This window comes from Ambystoma mexicanum, chromosome 5q, assembly GCF_040938575.1.
Source record: "Ambystoma mexicanum isolate Mex_15411 chromosome 5q, UKY_AmexF1_1, whole genome shotgun sequence".
Lineage (NCBI taxonomy): Eukaryota > Metazoa > Chordata > Amphibia > Caudata > Ambystomatidae > Ambystoma > Ambystoma mexicanum.
Window position 1 is genome coordinate 392,315,655 of NC_090933.1, and position 27,863 is coordinate 392,343,517.

General features: G+C 50.8%; 1 protein-coding gene across 1 annotated transcript in view; it reads right to left on the reverse strand.

Moving 5' to 3' along the window:
- The window catches only part of ROCK1 (Rho associated coiled-coil containing protein kinase 1), a 3,300,884-nt gene that overhangs the window by 300,924 nt on the left and 2,972,097 nt on the right, over positions 1–27,863 (reverse strand). Inside the window, exon 27 of the mRNA XM_069620881.1 lies at positions 25,969–26,134. Within this exon, the coding sequence (XP_069476982.1) occupies positions 25,969–26,134 (166 nt within the window). The remainder of the gene's footprint in view (positions 1–25,968; positions 26,135–27,863) is intronic.

Consider the following 27,863-nt stretch of genomic DNA (forward strand, 5'->3'; position numbering starts at 1 on the left):
TCGTCCGCCGCCTCATTTTTGTCTCCGACCAGATGAACCGCCGAGATCAGAATTTCCTGCTGGATGGGCCAGAACCAGAGCTGCATCGCCTCTCTGCACAGAGGAAGTGACCTTGCCCCCCCTTTTTGTTGAGGTAGTGCATGGCCACTGTGTTGTCCGTCAGAATCAGGACAGTCTTCCCTCACACAGTCGGCAGAAAAGCCTTCAGTGCTAGCCTGATGGCCGCTCCAACAGACCGATATGGACTCCGACGGAGACCAACGACCGCTGACTGTCAACTCGTTGACATGCGCTCCCCATCCCGTCAGGGATGCGTCCGTCATGATCGTCACCTCCGGCCAGGGTGTCATGATGCCTACCCAGAGGCATCCGGACCAAGCCCATCAGCCCCGGGAGCAGGCATCTAGACATTTAGTAAAACCTCAGCAGCCCCGGCTAGGGGCTATCTGGGTTCAGTCCTGGCGCCTTAGGACTCCAATCAAACATGAAGCCTGAAAGGGACTATTTTTCTACAGGGATTATTTTTTTTACTCGGGTGTGGTTCTAGGGACTTCTTACCTGGGACTACTTTTGAGGCTATTTAAACCACGCCCGACCAGCAACACACGCTTTGCGTTATTCTGCATCCAGCAGCGTAATGCTCACCGTGCCTGCAGCCTGCATCCAGTCTTCTGCCACGACCGCCTCAAATCCGCAGCTCCTAAAACAAAGAGGAAAGAAAGGGACAAGGTTAGAAAACGAACTTATTTCTATTCCACACCTGATTCTGGATCCATCTCGTCTCCGGACCTGTAAAGAACATCATTTCTGCACGCACCGCACCTCCAGCTGCAGCGCCGCGCCATACTCACCAGTCTTCACAGCATCCTTCGGGTCGGCGCTGCCTCCATCATTTCTTCGCCGAACTTCAGCACCTAGGAGACAAAAGAAAACCACAAGGTGAGCCGAGGGAACCAACAAATATAATTCTTACCACCATAGACTTACCCGATTTACCACCAGAGGCATCCTTTTGTGACTCTCCATATTTTCACGTGCCGCATCAGTAAAGAGAGACAAAACAACACGTTTTCCAAGTGCAACATTCACCGGACAGCGCCGGGTAATACAGACTCTTACCTGAGCGCCACCAGCAGCCACAAGAGCATCTTTTCACGAGCCAGCTGCAAGACAAGAAAGGAAGGGGGGAAACAAGAGTGAACATCGGACATATTGAACTCCATGAACTTAATACTTACTGGTCCTCACCAGGAACCTCAGAGTCAATACTCTCCGGAACTCTCCCGAGCCTTCAAACCAGTGAAGTAACTGGAATCGACACGACCCTGCAAATCCACGCAGGATGGAGAGCTCATCTTTCAAGAATATAAGGTGAGATTGCTGTGAGGGCATTTCGGAGGTGATTAGTTGGGGAGGACTGTGGGGGTGCCATCACTTGAATCCACAAGTGGCTAAATCCATCTCTCCACTTGCAGGAGAATATTTCTACGAGCTAAGCAGACAAGATTAGGAGGGCAGATCCAGTCAGTCATCGCTGCACTACGCATCACGTGGGTGGAGACCGCAGCTGTCCGGGTCCAACCGACTCCCCTCTGGGAGCCAGGTGAGTGTAACAGAACGCAAAGCCTATCTACAAATCCCCACCCGGGTGTTATGGAAACCTCAGAAACTGACCAACTAGCCCTATTGTTAGGGGAACTTAGGGCAGAAGTGCACTCCGCGCGCCAAGAGACTAATGCCCTCAGGAGAGAGCTGATTGTGTCAAAGGAGCGCACTGATGATCTTGCTAGACAATTACTGCAAAACCAAGCTGGGCAAACACCATTACCTGGATTCGGGGGGAATCCAACTCCTGGTTCATCGAGCAATCCTGTGCAAGTGGTTCTACCAGGGAGCATTCCTTTAGCTCCATCTGAACGTTTTGCTGGGGACCCAAAAAAGTTTGCCGTGTTTATGAACCAATGCCGCTTGCACTTTTTATGCAGACCTGGAGCTTTTCCGAACGACCAAACCAAAGTAGCCTTTGTACTATCATATCTTAGTGGCAGCACAGCGGATTGGTCAATTCCATTAGTTAACCAGGATGACCCTCTTCTTCAGGATTTTCAAGGTTTTCAATTGAGCATGGAAAGACTATTTGCCAGACATTCACAGGGACAGGCCCTGGATAACTAATTTTTATCATTACGACAAGGTAACCTGGATCTACTAACCTATATCACCACTTTCAATAGGTTAGTGGTGGAAACCAGATGGCCAGAGGTAAAACGAATTAAATTATTTCATCGTGGACTTCGGGGTGAACTCAAAGACGTTTTGGCCCAAGTTGTGAACCCACCTCAGGATTGTGCAGAATATATAGACTTAGTGGTCCAGTTAGACCACCGACTTCAGAATAGAAAGGCTGATCGAGCTAAGTTCGAAAATCGGGTATTGGTTAAACCCAATGTTACCCTCAAAGGAACAGATGTATCAGAACCGATGCAGATCGGGGGGGTCAAGGGACCCTTAACTGAAAAGGAAAGAGAAAGAAGACAGCAGCTGCAATTGTGTCTGTACTGTGGGGCCTCAGGACATTTTCTACGGGATTGCCTTATAAAAACATCTAAAAGAGTAGTCGGAGTTGCTGATAAAAATCAAACAGAGCCTGATTCGGGAAACGACCACGCCCGACAAGCGTAGAGGTCCGCTTGCCGAGCTTGAAGAAGGATACTCAGACCTCGCACTTCATCATACCAATGGTCCTTATAGATCCAAGGCAGCCATCACGTATGCACGCAGTGAGGGCATACATTGATAGCGGGGCCATAGGAAACTATGTGGACCACGAGTTGGCTTCTAGGATGAATCTATCTCTCTGCAAAAAGACCACTTGCAATGTCATCACCACAGTCGATGGAACTGAAATTGCCTCTGGGCCTGTAACTCATTCCACCGCAGATATGACACTATTGGGTCAGGATGGGCATTGAGAGACTATTGTGTTTGATTTAATCAAAGCCCCGCAGTTCCAAATAATACTGCGGATACCTTGGTTGGAAACACATAATCCTTGTATTGATTGGTGAGAGAAGAGAATAACCTTCCCGGATTGTGCACATACTTGTTACCCGAAAAAAAACCTTGAACCAAGGCCTGGCCACAGTCGCTACTCCAGTCGTGCAGTTACCTCAGGAATATCAAGAATTCCAGGATGTTTTCCAAAAGGAACAGGCAAACACCCTAGCACCTCATAGAACATACGATTGTCAAATCGATCTCATACCCGGTGCACAACCTCCATGTAGTAGGATCTATGCACTTACGGAACCCGAAAACCTTCACCTACGACAATACTTGGACCAATACCTTGCTAATGGCTTCATTCGTCCATCCAAGTCCCCTGCATCTTCAGCTTTGTTCTTCGTGCCTAAAAAAGAAGGTGACCTCAGAACGTGCATAGACTACCGCGCATTAAATCAGATCACGGTTAAGAACCGATACTCATTGCCTCTGATCCCCGAATTACTAGACCAAGTAAAGGGCGCTTGCATCTACACTAAATTAGATCTCCGAGGGGCATATCATCTGGTACGTGTAAAGAAAGGCGACGAATGGAAGACTGCTTTTCGCACTAAGTACGGGTTATTCGAATACCAGGTGATGCCCTTCGGGTTGTGCAATGCACCAGCAGCCTTCCAGTATTTTATGAACAATGTCCTTCGTAAACTCATTGACGTCTGTGTTGTTGTATACATAGACGATATTCTAGTGTACTACTCTTCAGAATCAGACCATGTGAAGCACGTTCGTGCAGTCCTTGAGAAACTACGCCAGCAGAAGTTATATGCAAAATTGGAAAAATGCGTTTTTCATGCTACAGAAGTTGAATTCCTTGCATTTATCCTGACTCCAAAAGGAGTCCGAATGGACTATCGAAAGGTGGATGCAATCCTCAAGTGGCCATCACCCAGTTCAGTTAAAGGGGTACAAAGCATTCTCGGATTTGCTAATTTCTACCGCAGATTCATTCCGGATTTCTCACATGTTGTACACCCTATCACAGCACTTTTGAGAAAAAACAAACGCTTCTTGTGGACCAAAGAAGCTGAAAAGGCCTTCCAAGAGCTGAAAGCGAAATTCACGTCTGCACCTGTCTTAAAGCATCCACGCCCCGAACTTCAATACATAGTTGAAACTGATGCATCCAGTTTAGCCATGGGAGCTGTCCTGTCCCAGAAGGATCCCGAAACCGGTCAACTTCACCCAGTAGCATTTTGGTCCAAAATGTTCTCGGCACCCGAGTTAAACTATGCGGTTACCGATAAAGAATTATTAGCCATCAAATCCGCCTTCAAGGCTTGGCGGCATTATCTTCTCGGTGCCAGGCATACCATTACGGTAATCGCCGACCACCGGAACTTGCAGTATTTAAAAACAGCCAAGGCCCAATCGTTGCGTCAACTTCGATGGGCATTGTTCTTTGCCAAGTTCGATTTCGTGATCACTTATCGACCAGGTTGTAAAAATGGCAAGGCAGATGCCTTATCCCGAATAGGGATGGGAGAAGCATATGCGAACCCGGAACCTGTGCCTATAATTCCAGAACGAAGAATTCTTGGCATAACCACTCTACAGACACTAGAGGATATTCAAGTAAAGATCCAACAACTCTTCGATCCAACAGCCCTGCAGGACTGGGTGAAGAAAGGCTCGGACTACTCAGTCATCAATGACCTACCTTATTATCAAGGGTGACTATTTCTGCCACACAAGTAACTACAAGAACTAGTCATCTCCAATTATCATGATACCCTGATGGAAGGACACCCAGGTATCGCAAAAACTGAAGCTAAAGTTAAGAGACAATTCTGGTGGCCCACCTGGCGAAAAGACGTAAGGAACAAGTTACTTACCTGTAACTGTTGTTCTCCAGCATGGGTCTGGCATGGATTCACATGCTCATGAATATTCCCCGTCGTCAGGCTGGGAATCCTCGGTAAAGAAAAAATCAGTATCAGTTTTGTTTCTGATCTGTCTTTCTTAGTAGTAAACAATCTGCCCCCAGCCAATGACTGCCCTCTCCCTAAGCCCCGCCTCTGGCAGCCATCCTCAGATTTGGTAGCATGGCAAGTGGCAGTATGACCAAGGGAAGAGCCGCAAAGGGGTAGGGGGGAGGGTTCGCATGTGAATCCATGCCAGACCCATGCTAGAGAACAACAGTTACAGGTAAGTAACTTGTTCCTTCTCCAGCATGGGGTCTGGCATGGATTCACATGCTCATGAATAAAAGAATACATAGCAGTATACACATGCACAACCACAGGAGGTGGCAACAGGCTCAACATCAAGCAATACAACAACTCAACATTAAGCATCTCTTACCTCCTCACCAGGCTCACCTTAAGCGAACAGGTTGCGCAGCACTGCTTGGCCTACCCTGGACTCCTCCCTGGAGTCCCGATCGACGCAGTAGAATCTTGTGAAGGTGTGCGTCGACATCCACATAGCAGCCCTGCAGATGTCCAGCAGGGGCACACCAGACAGGAACGCCGTGGTAGCAGCGATCGCTCTGGTCGAATGGGCTCTCGGACGGCCGGGCAGCTGTCGGTTTGCCAACCGGTGACAATGCATGATGCAGCCGGAGAGCCATCTGGAAATGGAAGTCTTCGAGAGAGCCTTCCCTTGATTCACAGACCCAAAGTTTACGAACAGTTGTGACGTCTTCTGAAAACTCTTTGTGCGGTCCACGTAGAACTTCAGCGCTCTAGCTACATCCAGCGAGTGCAAAGTCCTCTCGGCCGGCGTCGAAGGCGACGGGAAGAAAACTGGTAACACCAAGGGCTTGTTGAGGTGGAAGTCTGACGGCACCTTGGGCATGAAGGAGGGGTGCGTCCTCAGCACTACCCTCGTGTCATGAAAAGTCAAGTATGGAGGCTTGCAAGATAGGGCCTGAATCTCTCCCACTCGTCGTGCAGAGGTGATGGCCACGAGGAACGCTGTCTTCCATGACAGGAACTTCAAAGGCACCGAATGCATAGGCTTGAATGGAGCTCCCATGAGCCTGGTCAGCACCACATTAAGTTCCCACGCCGGGGCAGGGGCCTTCACCGGCGGTAATGATCAGAATAGTCCCTTCATGAATTCCTTTACCAAGCGATGAGACCACAAGGACGCCCGTCACGTAGTCCTGGTGTATCAGGAGATGGCAGCCAGATTTATTTTTATGGAGGCGTGAGCCAGTCCAGCTTTGGCCAGCGTGATGGAGAATGGCGCCACTTGGAGTTCGTCGCCGTCACGAACAGATCGATCTGGGGTTTGCCCCATCGTTGGAAGAGTCAATGCACTTGGTCCTGGCGCAGTTCCCACTCGTGGCACTCGTGGCACGAGCGTAGCTCCCTGCTGAGTGAGTCCGCGATGGTGTTTTTTATTCCTGCCAGGTGGAAGGGAACCAGAAACATCCCCTGGGCGACCGCCCAGTGCCACAGATCCTGGGCCTCCTTGGATAGGGCTGTGGATCTGGTGCCTCCTTGCTTCCGTATATAGAACATCGTGGTGGTCTTGTCGGTGAAGATCCTCACCACTTTGCCCTTGAGGGACGGAAGGAACGACTTGAGAGCCCAGAACACTGCTCGGAGCTCCAGAATGTTGCTGTGGAGACACCTCTCCTCCGGGAGCCAAAGGCCTCTTGCGTGGAGTTCTCCGGTGTGGGCCCCCCAACCCTTCAGAGAGGCGTCCGTTGTCACCGTCTCCTGAAACGCCGGGATTTGAAAGTCCGTGCCTGTCGTGAGGTGAGCACGGACACCCCACCATAAGATCGCACGACGGAACTCCTCGTCGAGAGGGATCCTGTCCTCGAAACAGCCCCTCGCTTGGAGCCAGCGGGTGTCGAGAAACTCCTGTAGCGGACGCATCGGAAATCTGCAAAGGGGTACAAGGTAGATGCATGAGGACATCATCCCGAGGAGGGACTTGAAGGACCTCACCCTGACCACGTCCGTGGCTAGCAGGCGCCGCACCTTGCCCAGGATGGTCTTGGTCCTCTCCTCTGAAGGTGAGGCCAATTGCCCCACTGTATCGAGCTTCGCTCCCAGAAACAGTGCTATCTGCGATGGAACCAGGTGGGATTTGGGGTAGTTGATGGCGAACCCCAGCTCCGTGAGCAACCGGACGGTCCTCGCCGTGTGTTCAACGGCGAGTTCCCTTGTCCTTGCCCGGATTAGCCAGTCGTCCAGGTAGGGGTAAACGTGGATCTCCTGCAGACGCAGCCGCACCGCCACTGGTGCCAGGCACTTGTTGAAAACCCTGGGTGCCGACTTTAATCCGAACGGGAGGGCCCTGAATTGGTAGTGGCATCCCTGAACCGCGAACCTGAAGAACTTCCTGTGCCTTTTAAGAATAGGGTTGTGGAAGTAAGCATCCTCCAGGTCCAAAGACGATAGGAAGTCGCCTTCCTCCAGCTGTCCCAGCACGTGCTGGAGGGTGACCATCCTGAATTTCTGCGCCTTGATGTACTTGTTTAAGCGACGCAGGTCCAGGATGGGGCGCCAACCGCCTGTCTTCTTCTTGACGAGGAAGTACCTGGAGTACACTCCGGAGCCCTCTGGGGACGAGCTCGATGGCACCTTTCTTGAGCATCGCCTTTACCTCCAACAGTAGTTGAGGGATGTGATTCTCCTTCCTGGCCACGGGAGGAATGCGAGGGCACTTCTTTTGGAATTCCAGCGAGTGCCCGTTGGCCAGGGTGTCCAATACCCAACGGTCGGTGGAGATGGACTCCCACACGCTGACGAACTTCGCCAGCCGGCCTCCCACCGGGGTGCTTCGGTGGGGGCCCGACAACACGGCCGGTCAGTCTTGCTTGGAGGCAGCCTTGCCGCCTTGGCCTCCTTGGTGACGACGGCAGGATCCCCCTTGCTTACCGCGACCTCTGTAGGCCTCCTGGGAAGAGGAGTGGGCCGCCTGGCGGTAAGTGGAGGAGCCACCGCTGGATCCTTTGGAGGCACCCTGTCTCCCTCTGGAGCTCCGAAAGGGCCGCCGCTGTTGAAGCACCCCCAGGGCCCGGGCCGTCTCCGAGTCGGTCTTGATGGCCTGTAGGGACTCATCCACCGCCTTACCAAAAAGGTTGTTGCCGTCGAACGGCATGTCCAACACCATGGTCTGGACGTCCTGGCGAAAGTCTGTCACCTTGAGCCATCCTCGACGTCGGAGGCAAACTCCGTTGCCCAGTTGGCGAAATCCGGTATCGGCAATGTCCGTTGCCACCGTTCTGGCGTGATCCGACGCCACCTCGCCTTCCTGCAGAATTTCTAGGGCCTCCGCCCTTTTGTCATCAGGCAGGAAGTCTAGCAAAGGAGCCATCTTGAACCAGAGCTCCATGTCGTAGCGGGCCACGATCGCTAAGGCATTTGCCGCCTTAATCGTCGTCGCCGCCGACGAGATGACTCGTCGTCCCATAGAGTCCAACTTCTTGCCCTCGCTGTCAGGCGGGGAGGTGGAAGTTGAAGCCGCCGCACCCGCTGCCTTCTTCTTAGCCGCTGCCGAGATGGCAGAGTCCGGCGTGGGCTGGGCCCTGAGGCACAAGGGGGCGGCATCGGGGACTCGGTACTTCTTCTCGTACCTGTCCCTCATGGCTCGTGTCGTGGATGGGTTCTTGAGGACAGCAAGCCCCTCCTCCCAGATGTCGTCGAGTAAAGGCACCGCGAGGACGGTCTTCCTCTTGGCCTCTCGTTGTTGGTACATAAACCCCTCCTTTTTCTGTTCTTCAGGGCAGAGCTGGAAGAGCTGGGATGCCCTGGTTATCATGGCGTGGAAAGAGCCAATTTTCGGCTGGAGACGCCCGCGGGGGGGGAGGGGTGACGACGGGATGTCTGCTGTGTCATTGCCGCCGTTATCGTCCGTCCCCGTCGCCGTATCCTCTCTCTAGGGTCCGGCGAGGGGTCCACCGGTCTCGCAGGCACAAAGGGCGGAGCGGGGTGGACTCTCCTCCGCTTGTTCGGAGGGCTTCCCGACGGGCCTGGTTCTGGATCCTCCGTCAGGGTCCGTGGTAATCTCGTCCTTATCTCAGTGCACAAGGATTGGATTGCCAACAAAATGGCCGCCAAGCTATCCTGGGGCTCGGGCAATGGCTGCGACAGACGGGATGGCCGTTCCACTGGGCCCTGTGTCGTCGTCGTTGCTATCTTCGATCATGTCAGCAGGGACCGCCCCCTGGGATCGAACCTTCTCAAACCTCTCGTTGAGGCCTAAGGAGCTCTCGTTGAGGCCCTTCTCGGTTTCCACCAGTTCCGAGTCTGTAATGTCCACCGCCCCCCCCCCTCTTTTTCAGCCGGGGGCTTCAAGGGGGTCTTAGCGATGGGCTGGAAAGAGGAATCCCTCCGCGGTGGCAGGGATACTCTAGGCCCGGCGGGCGTTTCCACAGGCGTAGTCTCAGCCGGCTTCGCCAGGGTTGCAGCGACCACTTCTGTAGAGGCCTTTGCTGGGTGGATCAAAGCCCTCACCATTTTAGGGGGAGTCCTGGGCCTTCGCCTTGGGGGGGGAGGGTCAGCGCCTCGCTCCCCCTTCGAGATCGACCGGGTCCGCTCCAGCGGCCTACCCGGGTTCTCGGAATTCCTCTTCCCCGAACCAGAGCACTGGCTCGTGGTCGAAGGTGCCGGGGAAGTAGCGCCCTGCTTGGCAACCGAAGAGCTCGACCTTTCGGCGCTCCCGGTGCCTGCGGACTCGCGGTGCTTGGCCTTCTGTTGGGCCCCCGTCGCCGGGGCGCCCTCACAGGACTTAGAAACCCACTCAGACTTCTTCCTCGCCTTCTCACCTGCTGTGCCCTTCTCCAGCCAGGCGGCGAGGCGGGAACGACGATCTGGTTTGGTCCGTTTCCGAAAGGTTCTTGCAGAACGCACAGTCTTTCTCCACGTGCATCTTGTCCTCATGGAGGCACTAGAGACATTGCGAATGCTCGTCCTCCTTGAAAACGTTCTGTAATCCGCATCCAGGGCAGCACCTGAACAGCTTGGATCCGGGCGTCGAGCTTCCCTTGTCCTGGGCCATGTCCGCTGAGGTAGGCCGCAGATCTTCCGGAAACCTCCAAGAAGTATAAACTCGACGAAAACTTCACCCTTGAGGGGCGTAGAAGAAGTAGAAACGGTGGAGCTTGAGGCTCGATTAAACCGAAAAAATGAGAAAATCTCCTGAAAAAACGTGAAAACGCAGTAAAAAACTTGAGAGCTAAACACGAGGACACCCAACACTTGAGCGTGCGGTAAAAATCTGACGATGGCTGCCAGAGGCGGGGCTTAGGGAGAGGGCAGCCATTGGCTGGGGGCAGTATGACCCAGAGATCAGTGATTGGTTACTACTAAGAAAGACAGATCAGAAACGAAACTGATACTGATTTTTTCTTTACCGAGGATTCCCAGCCTGACGACGGGGAATATTGATGAGCATGTGAATCCATGCCAGACCCCATGCTGGAGAAAGTTATTTGTAATGTCTTGTGGCATTTGCGCCCAAAACAAAAGTCAGAAGAAAAAACTAGCTGGCCTCCTACAACCTTTGGATATTCCACCTACACCATGGCACACCTTATCGTTAGACTTTATTACAGATCTACCTCCATGTAATGGATTTAACACCATTCTAGTTATTGTGGATCTTTTTTCCAAGATGGCCCACTTTATTCCTCTAAAGGGATTACCTTCTGCTTCAATTCTGGCCAAGGAGTTCCTTCGAAAACATTGTTCGAATACACGGATTTTCTTCCGTATTGGTCTCTGACTGAGGTACTCAACTCATTTCACATTTTTGGAAGAAATGTTGTCAACTGGCGCAAATCGACGTGAGGTTATCAACCAGTCACCATCCCCAGACCGATGGTCAGACGGAGAGGACCAACCAGACCCTTGAACAGTACCTACATTTCATGCTACACCAGACCGAAAGTAATTGGAAAGATATTTTATGGATTTCCGAGTATGCATACAATAACTCTGTACATTCAGGAACCCGACAAAGCCCCTTTTATACCATATCTGGACATCACCCTCGAACCTCAGAACTAGATTCGCCTCAGCATTTAGAAATGCCTGCAGTTAGTCATTTTCATTCTACTATTACACAAGCCTTTAAAGAGGCAACAGAACATTTGAAACAAGCTAAAGAGAAATATAAGAAAAATGCTGATCAACATAGAAGTGAAACTCCACAATACCAGATTGGGGATCAAGTTTGGCTGGCTACAAAACACATACCTCTGAAGGGAACTCAGACTTTTAACCCTAGATATTTGGGACCTTACACTATTAAGGCCATCATCAACCCGGTAGCCGTCAAATTGGAATTACCCTCTAATATGCGCATTCATCCTGTCTTTCATGTTTCACTTTTAAAACCAGTTCAACCAGGAACAAGATTAACCAAACCACCCGACCCCATCTTGATAGATGGAGAACCTGAATTCGAGGTAAAAAATATCCTGGACTCCAAGATGGTTAAATCAAAACTTTTTTATTTAATCGATTGGAAGGGCTACGGACCACAAGAAAGGTCATGGGAACCTAGTGACCACGTCCATGCACCTCAGTTGGTGAAAAGATTCCATCGGAACTTCCCAGACAAACCAGGGCCCAGGGGAAGAACAACTTTAGGAGGGGCCTTAGGGGAGAAGGCTGTCATGATGCCTACCCCCAGGTATCCGGACCAAGCCCATCAGCCCCGGGAGCAGGCATCTAGACATTTAGTAAAACCTCAGCAGCCCCAGCTAGGGGCTATCTGGGTTCAGTCCTGGTGCCTTAGGCGCCAGGCTCATAGTAGAAATCAGTCCTGGCGCCTAAGTCATTACTTACCTCAGGCAGACCATGCTGCACATGACTCCAATCCAACATGAAGCCTGAAAGGGACTATTTTTCTACAGGGACAATTGTTTTTACTACTTTTGAGGCTATTTAAACCACGCCCGACCAGCAACACACGCTTCGCGTTATTCTGCATCCAGCAGTGTAACGCTCACCGTGCCTGCAGCCTGCATCCAGTCTTCTGCCACGCCCGCCTCGAATCCGGAGCTCCTAAAACAAAGAGGAAAGAAAGGGACAAGGTTAGAAAACAAACTTATTTCTAATACACACCTGATTCTGGATCCATCTCGTCTCCGGACCTGTAAAGAACATAATTTCCAGCTGCAGCGCCGCGCCATACTCACCAGTCTTCACAGCATCCTTCGGGTCAGCGCTGCCTCCATCATTTCTTCGCCGAACTTCGGCACCTTGGAGACAAAAGAAAACGACAAGGTGAGCCGAGGGAACCAACAAATATAATTCTTACCACCATAGACTTACCTGATTTACCACCGGAGGCATCCTTTTGTGACTCTCCATATTTTCACGTGCCGCATCTGTAAAGAGAGACAAAAAAAACACGTTTTCCACGTGCAACATTTACCGGACAGCGCCAGGTAATACAGACTCTTACCTGAGCGCCACCAGCAGCCACAAGAGCATCTTTTCACGAGCCAGCTGCAAGACAAGAAAGGAAGGGGGGAAACAAGAGTGAACATCGGACATATTGAACTCTATGAACTTAATACTTACTGGTCCTCACCAGGAACCTCAGAGTCAATACTCTCCGGAACTCTCCCGAGCCTTCAAACCAGTCAAGTAACTGGAATAGACACGCCCCTGCAAATCCACGCAGGATGGAGAGCTCATCTTTCAAGAATATAAGGTGAGATTGCTGTGAGGGCATTTCGGAGGTAATTAGTTGGGGAGGACTGTGGGGGTGCCATCACTTGAATCCACAAGTGGCTAAATCCATCTCTCCACTTGCAGGAGAATATTTCTACGGGTTAAGCAGACAAGATTAGGAGGGCAGATCCTGCATCTTGAGAGCCCACTGCAGAGATCTCATCTGCAGCCTGGCCTCTGGCACCAGAAGAATGCAGGATGCCATGAGGCCTAGCAACCTCAAGAACTCAAACACCGGGAGACTCTGGGCATGTTGAAACTTGTGCACCATCTGCAGAATGTGATGAGCCCACACCTGGGGAGGGAAACACTGCCCCAGGGATGTGTCGAACACTGCTCTGATGTACTGGAGCCACTGGGTTGGATTCAAGTGGGACTTCTTTAAGTTGAGGGAGAAGCCCAGCCTGTGAAGGGAGTGGCAGGTGACTGACAGATGATCCAGGACTTGCTCGGGAGAGCATGCCCTGATCAACCAATCGTCCAGGTAGGGGTAGACGTGAATCCCCCCTTTCCTGAGAAACACTGCCACCACCACCATGAGCTTGGTGAAAACCCTTTGGGCGGAGGCCAATCCGAACGGCAGGACCCTAAACAAAGTGCGAGTCGCCAACCGTGAACCTCAGGTACTTCTTGTGCTTGGGATGAATCAGCACATGAAAGTAAGCATCCTGGAGGTCGAGAGACACCAACCAGTCCGGAAGTTGAAAGGCCTGGAGGACTTGAGAGAGAGTAACCCTCTTGAACTTGTCCTTCCTAAGGAGCTTGTTCAAACCACGCAAGTCCACGATGGGTCTCAATCCCCAGTCTTTCTTTGCAATCAAAAAATAAGGGGAATACCATCCCTTGTTCCTCTCCGCTACAGGCACCAGTTCTATGGCGCCTTTCTCCAGCAGGGATTTGATTTCCTGCGCAAGGAGGGCATCCAGACTCTTCAAAGAGAGATTCCCTGGTGGATTGTCGTGAGGCCTCTGCCGGAAAGGAAGACAGTAGCCGTGGGCTATGATCTCCAGAACCCACACATCTGAAGTAATGGCACGCCATTCTACAAGATGCTGCGCCAGCCTTCCCCCAACCGGTGCACCATGGAACATGGCCTCATGACTGAGCTGAAGCGGATGTGCCTGAGGGCAAAGAGGCAACTGCCTGAGCGGCCTTGGCACCTCGAGTACCTCATTTTCCACCTCTGGACTCCTACATTGGCCCCTTTGACTTGCAGCTCCCCTCGATCTACCAAAGGTCGAGTAGTATCGAAAGGAACCTCCCCTCCATTGCTGTCCCCTAGGATGAAAAGGCGGCGGTTGGCGAACTGCAGCGCTCAACGACTTTGCTGCAGCTTTGGAGCTCTGCAACCTCTCAAGGCTCTCGTCAGCCTTTCTGCCAAAAAGATGGTCACCATCAAAGGGCATGTTGAGAAGCCGGGCCTGCACATCAGGAGCAAACCCCGACTTACGCAACCACGCAAATCTGCCATCACGGTGCTCGCCGCCATGGACTGGCTGATGCAGTCTGCCACGTCCAGACCCGACTGAACGGATTCACACATGGCATCCTTGCCATCCTGTACAAGGGCAAGAAAGCCATCCCGTTCCTCCCCTTCGGGAATATGTTCAGCCGCCAATGAAACACAATTTCACAGAGTGTGAGTGAAACATGCTAAGGCACACATGGAGTTGGCTGCTTTCAAAGTCATACCCCCTGAAGAAAAGACTTTCTTCGCCCAACCGTCGTCCCTATCAAGAGGGATGGTAGGGAACGACGCCTTTTTTGCTGGGGCCGTAGCCGCCTGCACCACCAAACTCTCCGGAGTAGGGTGCATGGACAAGTAGCCGGGGTCGCCACTAGCTGGGCGGTACTTTTTCAGCAACGACTTACCCACTGCTGGGAGACTCTCCGGAGCAGTCGAAGCCACCGCCACCCTTCTTTGCAAGGCCATATGGAATGGCAGTACCGGGTCAGTTGGTGGACCTTGGTCCAAGATATCTGTCAGGTCATCCTGCAGAAAATCCACTGGTGGCGGAGACCACCCCAAGTCTCTGTCACCCTCGACATGAGACGCTGGTACGAAGACTCGGCGTGCGTGCCAGGCTCAGGCCTACCGAACTCAACCACCGGAGAGGTGTCCAGACCACTGGCGTCGTGCAAAGACTGATGCAAGTCTTCCATCTGGCTATGACCAGATAAGAGGTTGTCAGGAATCTCATCAGGAACCAAACCTTCCTCAGACCCTTCATCCACCTCAGAAATATAATCAAGAGGCTGGAATAAATCCCTGGATGAGGGCACAGAAAAAGGCACAACCACATTTTTTGACTTGGCCAGAGCCTTCCTCGGGGTTTCCACCGGTCTCCGAGGCACCTCCGATAAAGCCTCCTCGGAAGGCGTCGAGGGCGTCGACGGAATCTGCGTTGAGCGTGGCGTCGATGGCTTCAACACAGGCCTCGAGGGCGGTGCCCCGAGCGTGTCCTTCGACTGCCTCGGCGCCAATGGCTTCCTCGGAGGCAGAGCCTCGAGAGAGTCCCTCAACGGACATGGTGCCGATGGCGTTGACATCTTCTTCGAAGACCTCACAGGCTCTGACAGTCTCGAGGGCGTCGAGGACCGGGACCTGGAGCAGGCATGTCTAGAGCGATCCAACTTGTCCGATCGGGACCTCGAAGGCTCCCGATGATCGCGCCGACCACCTGACCCCAAAGGTGTGCGAGCGGTGGCCCTAGCACGTTCCCTGCCGGCTTCTTTCGAAGGCGCGGACGGAACAGAGCCCTGCGATTCAAACATCACCATCATCTCCTTACGAAATGTATCCCATTCCGCAGGAGGGGAATGCTTGTTGGGACAAGCAACCCGCCGACGGGTGGAGTCCTCGGACGGGGAAGGCGACCGGTGACAGCGCTTCCACGAGTGCCTCGAAGAGGCAGAGGAATGGCAGGAACCACTCCAGGACCGAGACCCCCCTGGACTTACGCTGACGACGCAGAGAGTCGCCTCTCCAATCGTCGGTCGTAAGCCCAGCGGATTTCAACCTTCGGGGCTTGAAAACCCTACCGACAGAAAGCTTCTTCTTCTGCTCCCGCAAGGCCTTCGATGTTAACGATTGGCAATCGTCACAGTCATCCGTGGCGTGGTCCTCACCGAGGCACCAGAGGCAGGCGTTGTGCGGGTCCGTAAGCGACATATTGGAACCGCAGTCCCAACACTTCTTGAATCCCGGCCGCGGGGTAGAAGAAGACGAAGACATGATATCTTCACAAACAAACAAGTTCGAAGAACCGATTGAATTACTCAGAAGAACCGAGGTGGCCGAGATCTCCGAAGCGAACACGTTTGCGAAAAAACGGAATTGAGGCTACGGGCGTCGTGCGTCCTACTTATAACATCCGGTGACGTTGGCTCGACGGAGGCCTTCGAGGACAGCGTATCGACATCATCGACGCAGAAAATTATCTGAAGCAGCACAGCTGTGGTGATTACCTGTCATAGATGTGGAATACGTCGGAGGAACCAATCCCTTTCGAATGGGCAATTACAACTGAATGTAGCCCCAGGGTGAAGGGGAGACCCTCCTTAAGCAAACAGGTTTCTTAGTACCGCCTGGCCAAAAGCTGCATCTGATCTGGAGGTGGCGTCCAAACAGTTGTGCTTACAGAAAGCCGAAGGGGTGGCCCAGGTAGCCGCCCTGCTGCTGACCTGCCACGGCACATGCCGTTGAAACCCGATGGCCCTGGCTTTGGCTCTGACTGCATGGGCATGCAAATTGACCGCCACTGATTTGTGCTGCCCCTCATAGGCCTCCTTGATGGCAGCGACCATCCACCTTGTTATGGAGGCCTTGGAGGCCTGATAGCCGGGCCTTGGAGCACCCAAAGTGATAAAGAGGGCATACGATTTGCGGAAGTCCTTGGCCCTGTCAAGGTAGGATTTCAGCGCGTGCGACACTCAGATGGTGCAAGACCCTCTGAGGCTCATCCTTGGGGTCGGTGAAGAAGGTGGGTAAGACTATTTGCTGGTTCAGATGGAAGGAGGTGGTCCCCTTGGGTAGGAACTCCGGGTGCGTCCGGAGGACCACCTTGTCCTTGTGAAAAGTAGTGTAGAGCTCTGATGCGACGAGAGCCTGGCTTTCGCTGACTCTATGAGCAGAGATGAGGCCTACGAGCAGCGCTGTCTTTGGGGTAACCAGCCTGATGTCCGCTGACGCCATTGGCTCTAACGGTTTGTGTGCCAAGGCACCCAGGACTACATTGAGGCCCCATACAGGGTGTGGCTTCTTAATAGGCGGGTAGAGCCTGTGGAGGCCCGCCAGATGCCATTTGACAACCGGGTTAGCAGAGGAGAATAGACCCTCCTCCGTATTTCTGAAGGCTCCTATAGCTGCCAGATAGGTGCGGCATGTGTCCACCTGCACTCCGGAGTGGGTGAGGTGTGCCGAGAAGGAGAGTACTTAATCCAACATGTACTTAGGCGCGTCAATCTCCTTAGAGTCGCCCGAATGACAGAATCTGGACCATTTGCTCTTATATTGTCTCCTGGTAGCTTTGCTTCTGGCGCCCTGGAAGATCTCCAGGTTAGCCTTAGAAAGGTTCAAGTGTTTCAGTGCGACCTGCTCAGGAACCACGCTGCGAGGGCTAGCTTGTGAGGACCGGGGTTCAGTACCATGCCCTCTTGCTGGGTCAGAAGAGGAGCTGGACCCAGGGGTATGTAAATGGCGGGCCTGTCCAATAGGCTGAGCAGCTCGGCGAACCACGGTCTCGCCGGCCACCAGGGAGCTATCAGAATGAGGCTGAGGTGATGAGATTCCTTTATCCTACAGATCACCCTGTGTACCAGAGGTGTGGGAGGGAAGGCGTATGCCGTCATGTAGTTCCATTGTATCTGGAATGCATTGCCCAGGGAGCCCGAGTCCTGTCCCTGCCCCTGCCAAGAGGCGAACTGCTGGCATTTCCTGTTGTCCCGGGAGGCAAACGGATCCACTTGGGATTGCACCCACCTGAGGAAGATCTCCTTCAGAACCAGGTCGTTCAATTGCCACTCATAATTGTCCGCCCGAGTCTGCTGAGCCTGTCCGCCTCCAGATTGGACTCCCCCAGAAGGTGGACAGCAGTGAGGTAGATGTTTTCCAGAGCCCATTCCCACATGCTGACAGCTAGGTTGCACAGCAGAGGGGATCTGGTACCCGCCTGCTTGTTGATCTAGTACATGCTGGTGGAGTTGTCCGTCTGGATAAGTACTGTCTTGCCCTCTATCAAAGGGAGGAAGGCCTTGAGGGCCAGCCATATGGCCTTCAATTCTAGCCAGTTGATATGGGACTCCTGTTCCTGCTGCGTCCAGATACCATGCAAGCTGTGACTGTCCAGCGGGTCTCACCAGCCTTCTAGGGAGGAGTCCGTAGTGACGGTGACCTGTGGGAGAGGCTGCCGGAAGGGCTTGCCCTGCCTCAGGTTGCAATTCGCAGACCACCACGTGAGGTCCGGGTGGAGAGATGTAGGAATGTCGACAGGCTCCGCTTGGGAGACCCTCTCCCGATTCCATGAGACTGCGAAGTGCAGCTGTAATCTCCTCATCTTGAGTCTTCTGTGGGGTACGGCCAACAGGACCGCAGCCATAATACCCAGCAGGTGTTGGAACCACCAGGCCGAGGTCACTGTTCTGGAGAGGAAGTGAATAGTGGCTCTCTTGATAGCCGTGATCTTGTCCTCCGAGGGAAAGACTCTCAGAGTAGGTGTCCCAGATGAGGCCAAGGAAGGTCAGCCTCTGCGTGGGGTGCAGCCGAGATTGATCGTAAAGCCCAGGTCGTGGAGTGTGCTCATAAGCGCGGAGGAGGTGTTGAGAACACCCTCCTGAGTTGAAGCCTGAGGAGCCTGCCACCGCATTCATTAACCTGGTAAATACCCTGTGGGCTGAGTTGAGGCTGAAGGGTAGCACCTTGTATTGGAAATGGCAACCCATGATCCTGAACCGTAGAAAGGACCGATGTGCCTGCCAAATAGTGACGTGTAGATACGCGTCCTTCAGATCCAGGGAGCACATCCAGTGTCCCCTGTTCAGTGTCTCCGCAATGAGTGCTGGCGTAACCATCTTGAATTTTTGTAGAGGGAGGGAGAGGTTGAAGGTGGAAAGGTCCAACACAACGTTCAGGCCAGCCTGGTTTTTCTTCTGTATGGCAAAAATGCTGGAATAGAAGCCCAAACCTCGCTGGGAGGCTTGAACTTCTCTCTACTGCCTGGCCCTCGACGGGCGACCGGATCTCTGCCAACAGAGTTGCTGTCCCAATCTGTGGGAGAGGAGGGGACCAGCAGGTGGTACCCCGTGGATACTACCGAGAAGATAGAGGGGTGCGAAAACATTTGGCACCAAAATTGCATGTGGAAGGCAAGCCTGCCCCCCACTGGACACACGTGGACCCAAAGGGGCGTGTCATGCCTTCTTTCCATCTGAGGCTGTTGCGGAGGAGGGGGATTGGAAAAAGCCCTTGCGCTCCCCCCTTTTATTGTTTTCTCTGGTGCTGGCTGGAGGAACAGTCAGGTTGTCTGAACCTCTGTTCTTGGAAGCTCCAGAACCCTCCAGATGTCCGCCCCTTGTAGGAGCATTGATGTGACTGGGTGTACGCCTTGGGCGTGGCCTTAGTAAGAATAAAGACTTTGCGGTTTGCAAGCTGTTCTTTTTATCTAATTCTTCATCCGTGGTGGAGTGGAAGAGGTCACTACCCTCGAATGGAAAGACCAATATGCGTTCCTGGATGTCAGGGTTAAACTTAGTAGCCTGTAGCCAGGCCGTCCTTCGCATGTCCGTGGCGATGCATGTGGCCCGGCCAGAGATATCGATATGGGCCACCGAGGACTCCATGATGTCCTGCGCTACCAGCCTGGCTTCTCCTAATCCTGCCTCGAAGCGAGCTTGGCTGTGTGCCGGATGTTCGGGGAGGTAGTCCGCAATTTCCCGCCAGAGCCTTTGGTTAACGGCTGCCAGCATGGCAGCAGCATTGGCTTGACGCAGGTGCAAGGAGGCGTTGGAGTACAGCTTTTTCCCATACGCCTCCAAGATCTTCTCCTCCTTGCCGAGCAGTGTTGTGGACGAGGAAGCCGAGGATTGAGGCTTAGAGTAGAGTGACGCCGTAGCATTCACTGAAGAGTGCGGTTGAGGGTGCGCCGAAAGCAAGAGTGTATCCCCTTCTAGCTGCCTGTACTTGGCGTTGAGGTGCCGACAGACAGGCTGTGCCGAGTGTGGCTTGAGCCACCCCTTTTTGGCCAGGGCAACAACGTCCATCTGCATCGGGATCCCCGTCTTGGTAGGGGGTCTTAGGATGAGCACTTCTGTCAAGACCCCCTCTTCGGGCTGTTCGACCTCGGGTTGAGGAAGGCCCAAATACTTTGCCAGCGCTGCCAGTCGTTCGTGGAAGGCCTTGGCTGAAGATGGCGTGTCAGGGTCCTCCTCCTCATCTGCGTTCAACTGAGTGATCGGAGGATCAGGTGGAGGGGTACTGGGCGCCGTGGGCTGCAGCGTGGAGACTGGTGCCGGAGGCTGCTGCGGAGGCTGTTGTGGGACTGCCTGCAGGGGTGCCGGAATCGGAAGAGCCGGCAGGTGCAGCGCAGGCTGTGCTGGGGCCTGAGGCACCAGAGTCGATGCATGAATGATTATGGGTTCTGGTGGGAGGGCAGGAGGGAGAATGTCCTTGATAGTGTCCCGAAGGATGGCACCCATCTGGGGGGTTCGCATCAGCGCTAGGAATCTTTTGAAGAACCTGTCTCCGGAGGCTGAAGAGGTGGCAGGTGATATTGTCGGAGTGGCTGTGGGCTGCTGGAGCTGGGGCACGCTCTGTTTGGGGTGCAGGGGAAACCTGCCCTGCACTGCTGATGGATAAACTGTAGACCACGTACCCGTTGACACCAGTCCCACCTTGTGACTCGTTCTTTCACCTGCTCCGCTAGAGGGGGTATCGGAGGAGCGTCCATCTTAACGGCAGCCATTTTATCGAGCTGCGTGCCACTTGCCAAAGTCGTGGTGCCTGGCTTATCGGACCCAGCCCCGCCGAAGACGCTTTGTGTTGAAACATAAGGCCTATCCCGCACCTCAAGGCTAGACCTGGAAGGCGTATTGCGCTCGGCTGAACTGCCGGTAGTGCTGCGTGAAGGCGCCCCCTTGGACATCATGCCGGTAGTAGGGCGTTGCCCCTCAGGAGTAACCCTGGTAAAATAACCTTGCGGTCCCTCAGCACTACCACCAGAAGGATCCAGAGACCCCTTGGCTGTAAGGCCAGTAGATGGACTAGCCTTGGTACGTGTGCTGGTATTGGGAACTCCAGAGTTTCCTCCTGGCCAGATTCTTCCTTTGAAAGGAGTCGCCCTTACGGGGTGCGATGGTAAATTGAGGCCTTGCCTTTGGCCTCGAGCAGTGTTTGACTAAGTCCTTCAGGTCCTCCGGAGGGGACTTCTGGAAGAGTTCCTTCCACCTAAAACTCACCTAAAACTGTACTTGATAGGAATTTGAAAAAAAATCACCAGTACTATGCTATCAGAAGGAATGAACAAAATTATGGCTAATACTAAAGATGATGATTCATGTGAAAATATCATACTGATATATAACCAAGGCATGAAAGAATTACTTGATCTTCAAGCCCCCTTAAAAAATAAACAGGTTAGGTCAAACATAAACCATCAAAAATGGTTCAAAGCCGACGCTACTGAACTCAAAAAAGAAAAACGGAATCTAGAAAGGAATTGGTTAAAAGAACCGTCAGAAACAAATAAAATGGAATGGAAGAATGTCCATCGCAGGTATAAGTCCAAACTCATTGATCTCAAGAAAAACCATTACAATGAGCTTATTAGCACCGCTGCCAACTCCACCAGAAAACCTTTCAGATTCTCAAATCTATTGACACACCTAAGGCACTTACCCCGCCTTTCCAACCTACAGAACTGTTGAGAAAGTCCAAATGGCCTTGCAAAACAAAATCATCAAAGCCAGAGAGACCATTCTTAATTGCCAGACCGATAGTCCACCGACTAAGGACAAACTAATTGAAAACAAGACTGAATTAGAAAATCTCAAATTTCAATTCAGACCCATAACACTTGAAGAGATGAAGAAAACGTTCTCAAACATAAGATGCACTTCAAGCTCAGAAAATGTATTGTCACCAAAACTAATTCTAGAAAACTCAGATATTTTTGCTCTCTTTCTCAAAAGAATGGTTAACGCGTCCTTTAGGGTTCAAACTGTACCCACTATAATCAAAAGTCATGGTCACTCCATTGCCTAAGAAACCAGAACTAGATCAACAGGACCCTGCAAATCTAAGACCTATAACAAACTGCAATTTCCTGTTGAAAATACTAGATAAGGTAGCCACCGAACAGCTCCAGAGCTATGTGGACGAGAACAACCTACTACATCCCCAACAGTCGGGTTTTAGGACAGGTCATAGCCAGTGGTCGAAGTGGACGGGAGCGGTCGGGAGCGGTGCTCCTCTACTTCTTTTAGTTACGTTTTACCGTTCCTATACTTTTATTTTAAAAGGAAACCGTTCCGGAACGGTTTCGTTTTAAAATAAAAGTGGAGGAAGAAGTTTAAACTTGCACTTTCAGTGCACTGCACTGGACGTGCCCTTAAACATAAGGTGCATGTGTTTTGGGGTTTGTATTGTGCATGGGAGGGGGCGCGGCGATGGAGTTTGTGGGGAGCGGTGCAGGCCAGTAGGGAACATAGTTCCATTACTTCTTTTCCTACATTTCGACCACTGGTCATAGCACCAAATCGGCTCTATTAGATCTGCAGACTGAGATGCTAGGTATCTTAGACAAGGGCAAATCAGGCCTGCTGATTTTATTAGACATATTGGCAGCCTTTGATCTGCTTGATCACACAAGACTCCGAGAAGCCCTAGAACTATCAGGAAACTGCTCACTAGAGGCAACCGAGTGGATATCCTCTTTTCTACAAGACAGACAATCTAGGATTGTCTAGGGAAACAAGGCCTCCAACACTAAACCAGTGGACTGTGGAGTCCCGCAGGGAGCTAACTTCTCTCCACTGCTATTCAATCTGTATATGCGATGCCTATGTACCATGCTGACTCAAATGGGAATATTTTTCACAAATTTCGCCGACGATACCCAATTGGTCTTTGAGCTTAGCGGAGACTATAAACAAGACAGCGATAAACTTACAAACATATATAACATCGTCGAAAGCTGGATGAAGGATAATTGGATGTGCCTTAACGGCACCAAATCGGAGCTAATGATTTTTGGGTCCCCACATGCCAGAAAAAAAACTAAACACATCATATTCCTCATTTAGTATCAAAAATGCCCAAATCCCAATATCTGGGAAAGTGAAGACGCTTGGAGTCTACTTGCAGGCCTCACTTGGAGTCGAGGCTCACACTGCATACTTAAAAAGAAACTGCCAATACCATCAAAAACTTTTGAAAAAAATTAGACCCGTGCTAGATCAGAAGAATAGCATCACCATAGCCAGAGCAAAAATATTATCTAGACTCGACTATGGCAACTCTTTGCTCCTCGGAGCAAATAGTAAATGCCTGAAGCAATGCCAAGTAATTCAGAACAATGCTATTAGGACAATCACAGGCAGGTCAAGAAGGGAACACATTACAGGCAACAGAAAAGACCTACACTGGCTGGCCATGGAAGAGAGAATTATCTTCAAGTCCCTCACTATGGTCCATTGATGCCTATATGGTAAAGCCCCAACATACTTAAAAAAACAGTTTAAGTGGCACGAACCAACTATAAATTTAAGATCCTCTAACAAAGGTCTTCTCCAAACCATTTCAGCGAAAAAGCTGAATGGCCTAGGCAAGGCATTCCCAAGTAGAAGCATCCATAAATGGAATGAACTACCCGTGTCCTTGAAATTGGAAACCAACTATATCCACTTCAGAAAGAAAATAAAAACGCTGCTATTCATATAAACTCTTGACTAGATGACAAATCTCAGCACCCCATGAAATGACCTTATTTGTGGCTACTTTCTGTCCCGTTCGCTACAACTATGTCTTTTTGGAATGCGCTTTGATGCCGCGGGCTTTAGCACTATACAAATAAATAAAATAAATAAAGAAATAAACATGTAGTCAGCGCGTCGCACGCGGAACAACCTTCCCAGCCGTGGTCGGGGCCAAGGAATCGGAGGCAAAGGGCGTGGGGGTCGGACATGGGGAAAAGACCCTTGCAGGCTGGACACCTGCAGAAGCCCGCTGAAGTCGACATGCGTCGCGGAGGAGCGTGGCGTCGGAGGACCAAGTACCTCTTGAAAAGAAAAAGACAAAGATAGAATATCCGAGGAAGAGCGTGTGGGTTTATATGGACGAAGCCAAACCCAGGAGGGCTGGTGAATTCGGCCCGTTCCAGTCGACGCGAAAAAGGGGACTGAGCAGTGGCGCCGGTGGGTGGAGTCAGGCGAGCGCATGCTCCCAGGGCCGCGCGCGCCTCAAAATTTAAAGGGGAAGAAGGTTTTTCTGGTGAAAAAGGTTCTGTCTCCCGTCCCCCGCAAGGGACGCCCATACAGTATGGAGGAAAGGGGACGGGACGTAAGAGTAACTCAGTGATACCAGTGGATGATTTAGGCCCTAAAAAGGAAACCTCACCTGCGTTGGTGTTAAACTTAGCCCTAGAACAGGGATCATCTGCAGAGTTGGTTTTAGCCCAAGATCAGAAAACCTCAGCTGGAATGATAATAATGTTAGCCCCTGAATGGGGAACACAGGCCCACGGCTGTTATTGGCCTTGGATCAAGGATTCTCAGGGTTGCAACGGGTAACCTGTTTCTCCTCTTGATGGGGATCCTCAAGTGCCCCTCCAGTACTGGAAGGCCTTTTATAGTCCCTCCCAGAACATGTACCCACAGAAAAAAGTGGCCAGGCCGAGGAGCCCTGAAAAAGAAATCACTTACCATTCTCTAGTTCTTCTCATCAATTAATTAAAGTGGAAAGGGTCAGAAACACCAAATACACTAACCTATTGTTGTGACTGTGAGTGCCCCACAATATATGTATGCATCCCAACAATGACTGGGTCCAGGCACTACACACAGTGTGTTAAAGTCCCATACCCTAAGGAATCAGCTGTACAAAGAACAAATATAAAACCCATTTATTCCGGCCATAGACAGAGGGAAAAACAATAGTCAAACATCCAGGTGGGATCGGGGTGTATACAAAAATTGAAAGTGGACAAAAAGGGTGGCAAAAATAATAATGAGAAGAAACCAAAACAGTGCCACGGGTTTCCAGTCTGCAGATAAAAGGTGTACTGTCTCGTTTTGAAGGGGTTGTTGTGGGCAGCTTCAATGCGGAACACCTGAGAACTAACTGAGATGCCCTCTCCTTCAATGCCTACGGTGTAATGTTTTGGCATCACCCACCATCGGCGACCTGATCGGTACCAAGGCTCCACTGAAAAACCTTGAGGGTCTGTCAAGGACATTTTAGAGTTGCAGTCTCGACACTTCTTGAAACCGCAGGGTTTTGGAGTCAGCATATTCATCAAAAGCCATCGTTTTATCGAATGTGCCTGTCAAAAAGCTATGAGGAGTTGAAAAATAGTTACTGAGATTCAGCATGCCGAGCAAGCGAAAACAAGGGACTGAAGTCATAGGGGGAAGTGGGCGCTTTTGTACCAATGCTGCGTCTGGACAAGAGAATATATCTAAGACAAGGAATCGGTGGGAGTAAACAATCCATTAAAAAAAATGTGAAAGTGGACAAAAAGGGCAGTAAAACTAATAATGGAAAAAAAGTGTCACAAGTTTCCAGTTCTGACCACACAGAAAAGCATTGAGGGGGTAAAGCCAAGAGCGGAATTTAGAAAAGCACCCCTTCAATTAGCTTTGGTAAAAAAAACTGGCATTGCGCTAGGATGGAATGTTAAACAAGTACGGAGGAAATGGGACAGAACATGTATGAAATCACTGCCTCTGACGAAACATTAGTAAGCTACACTTGCAGTTTTTCTTGATTAGTGTTGGTGTGTATTATTAAAATAACATGTTTGCCTCCTTTGCACGCATGTTGCATTTCCTACAATAGAATGAAACAAGAACACACAATTAGACAGATTGAAGAGGCCATAACCAAATGGTGTTAAGTGATCAAAAGAAATCCATAAAGATTGCAACGGATGTGATGCTAGAAACACACTATCCACTCAATGTAATTATCCACTCAATGTAATTATTTTAATAAAATAATTACAAGACAGAAAGAACAGAAGCAATGCTATTGTGAATTGAACCTTACCTCCAAGAACCCCATCAGCTTCATCTGCCTGTAGACTGGAAACACTGGTAGAATCCATTCTAAGCTGGAGATCTGACAGTTTAGCACGGAGCTGTTCAATATCGCTCTCTTTGCTGTCCAGTTGCATTTGAAGATCCATTTTGCATAAACCTTCTTCAGCTAATTGCTATGGGTAAAAATAACATACAAAGGGAACATGAATCTTCCAAAATAAATAATGTAGCATAATTAAGGTGGAGGTTCTGGAGAACACATGTCTGCAAATTAAAGCAGCTCTGACACCAAAGAGCCAGCAGAGAATGCTTCTAGTTTACTTAAACGCTAGAGAAAGGCAATAGGCTGCTGAATGCAAATACTTTTCTACACCAGCCATGTAACAGCTTCAATTTGTTGTTACTAGGTAAAATAATGACAGCCATGCTTCCAAGGTAGGATGGGGTGGGGCGCAAGGAAATCACTCACAAACATAAGGATGATTTATTAGCAGATAATCTACCAAGTTGAAGCAATCACCATACGTTATTACTTATTCAAAGTTTTATTGTGTTATAAATTGAGTTGTTGTGTTATAAAAACAAACTAAAAATCGTATCCGCAGAAACAAAGTAGGGATAATTAATCAGTCTACATATCGTGTGGAGGGTAACAGCTTCTCTATATCTCGCGGCATGCTATTTCCAGGTGCTCTGCGCAAGAAGAGCAATTTGAGCAAGGCGACTAGCTACGTATTATAATGGACATTGAAGCGATAAATGTTGTGACACAATTAGGGCGATTATGCACTGAAACTAGTAGAAGAGGAAAAGAAAGTGATTGTAAATTAAAAGTTAAAGCAAGTTTCGTGTATATAGTATTTTTTTATTTTACTTTAAGTTGTTTACTTAAGGTCTCTAGATAGTTAGGAAATACTTGAGGTTTGTGAGGAGTAAGACACAGTTACTCACAGTAGTGAATTCTGTACACCCAAGCCCATCGTCCCCTTTCCTCCATGCCTATAGGGTGTCCAATTAAAGGGACAGGACCAGAGCTCTTTTAGCAAAGCACAAAAAGGTAACTACCCTTTCAAAGAATGTGGGTTGCGTGGTAGGACATGTGGGCGTGGCTAGCTCTGCGGACCTCACCCATTGGCAACATCTATCAGTCATTGGAGCAGCTAGACGGGTCACCTGACTAATGGTCTATTTAAAGAGGGATGGCTGGCAGGGCATATGGAGGAAAGGGGACTATGTACTGGGAATACAGAGTCACTACGGTTAGTAACTTTTTCTTAACCCTATGTCCCATTCCCACCACTTTCCTCCATACTTATGAGAGATATTACATTTACTAACCGTAGTGACTAGAGTACTCATAGTCCATAGTCCCCTTTCTTCCATCCTTGTGTGCGTCCCCCAAAATGGGGACGGCACCAGAACCTTTGGCAGTGAAAAATTGAGCTTCCCCTTTAAAATAAGTATAGCGCACAGGGGTGTGGCCTCGGGGGTGGGAACGCCCCATCGAGGCCCCCCCCTCAGCACCTCATCTCAGTCCCCTTTTAACACATTGGACGTATAGATACCTGGATACACTTATTACATATTAACCATTGGCATCCTAGCGGGGAAGATGGGTGGGAGGAAAGGGCACTATGAGTACTCTAATCACTACGGTGAGTAACTTTAATTACTCATACATCCCGTCCCATTCCCCCATCCTTGTGGGTGATTCCACCGAACAAGAACATAGTGTGCAGTTGTGATAACCGGTCTCATCTCTAGGCCGAAGCAAAAAGGTTCTTCAGAACCACCTGACCAAACTCTGCACCGCGCCTGGAGCTGGTGTCTAGTGAGTAGTGCTTAAGAAGGCTGACTGAGTGGGCCAAGACGCTGCCTTGCTAAAGACATCCCAAGAAGCAC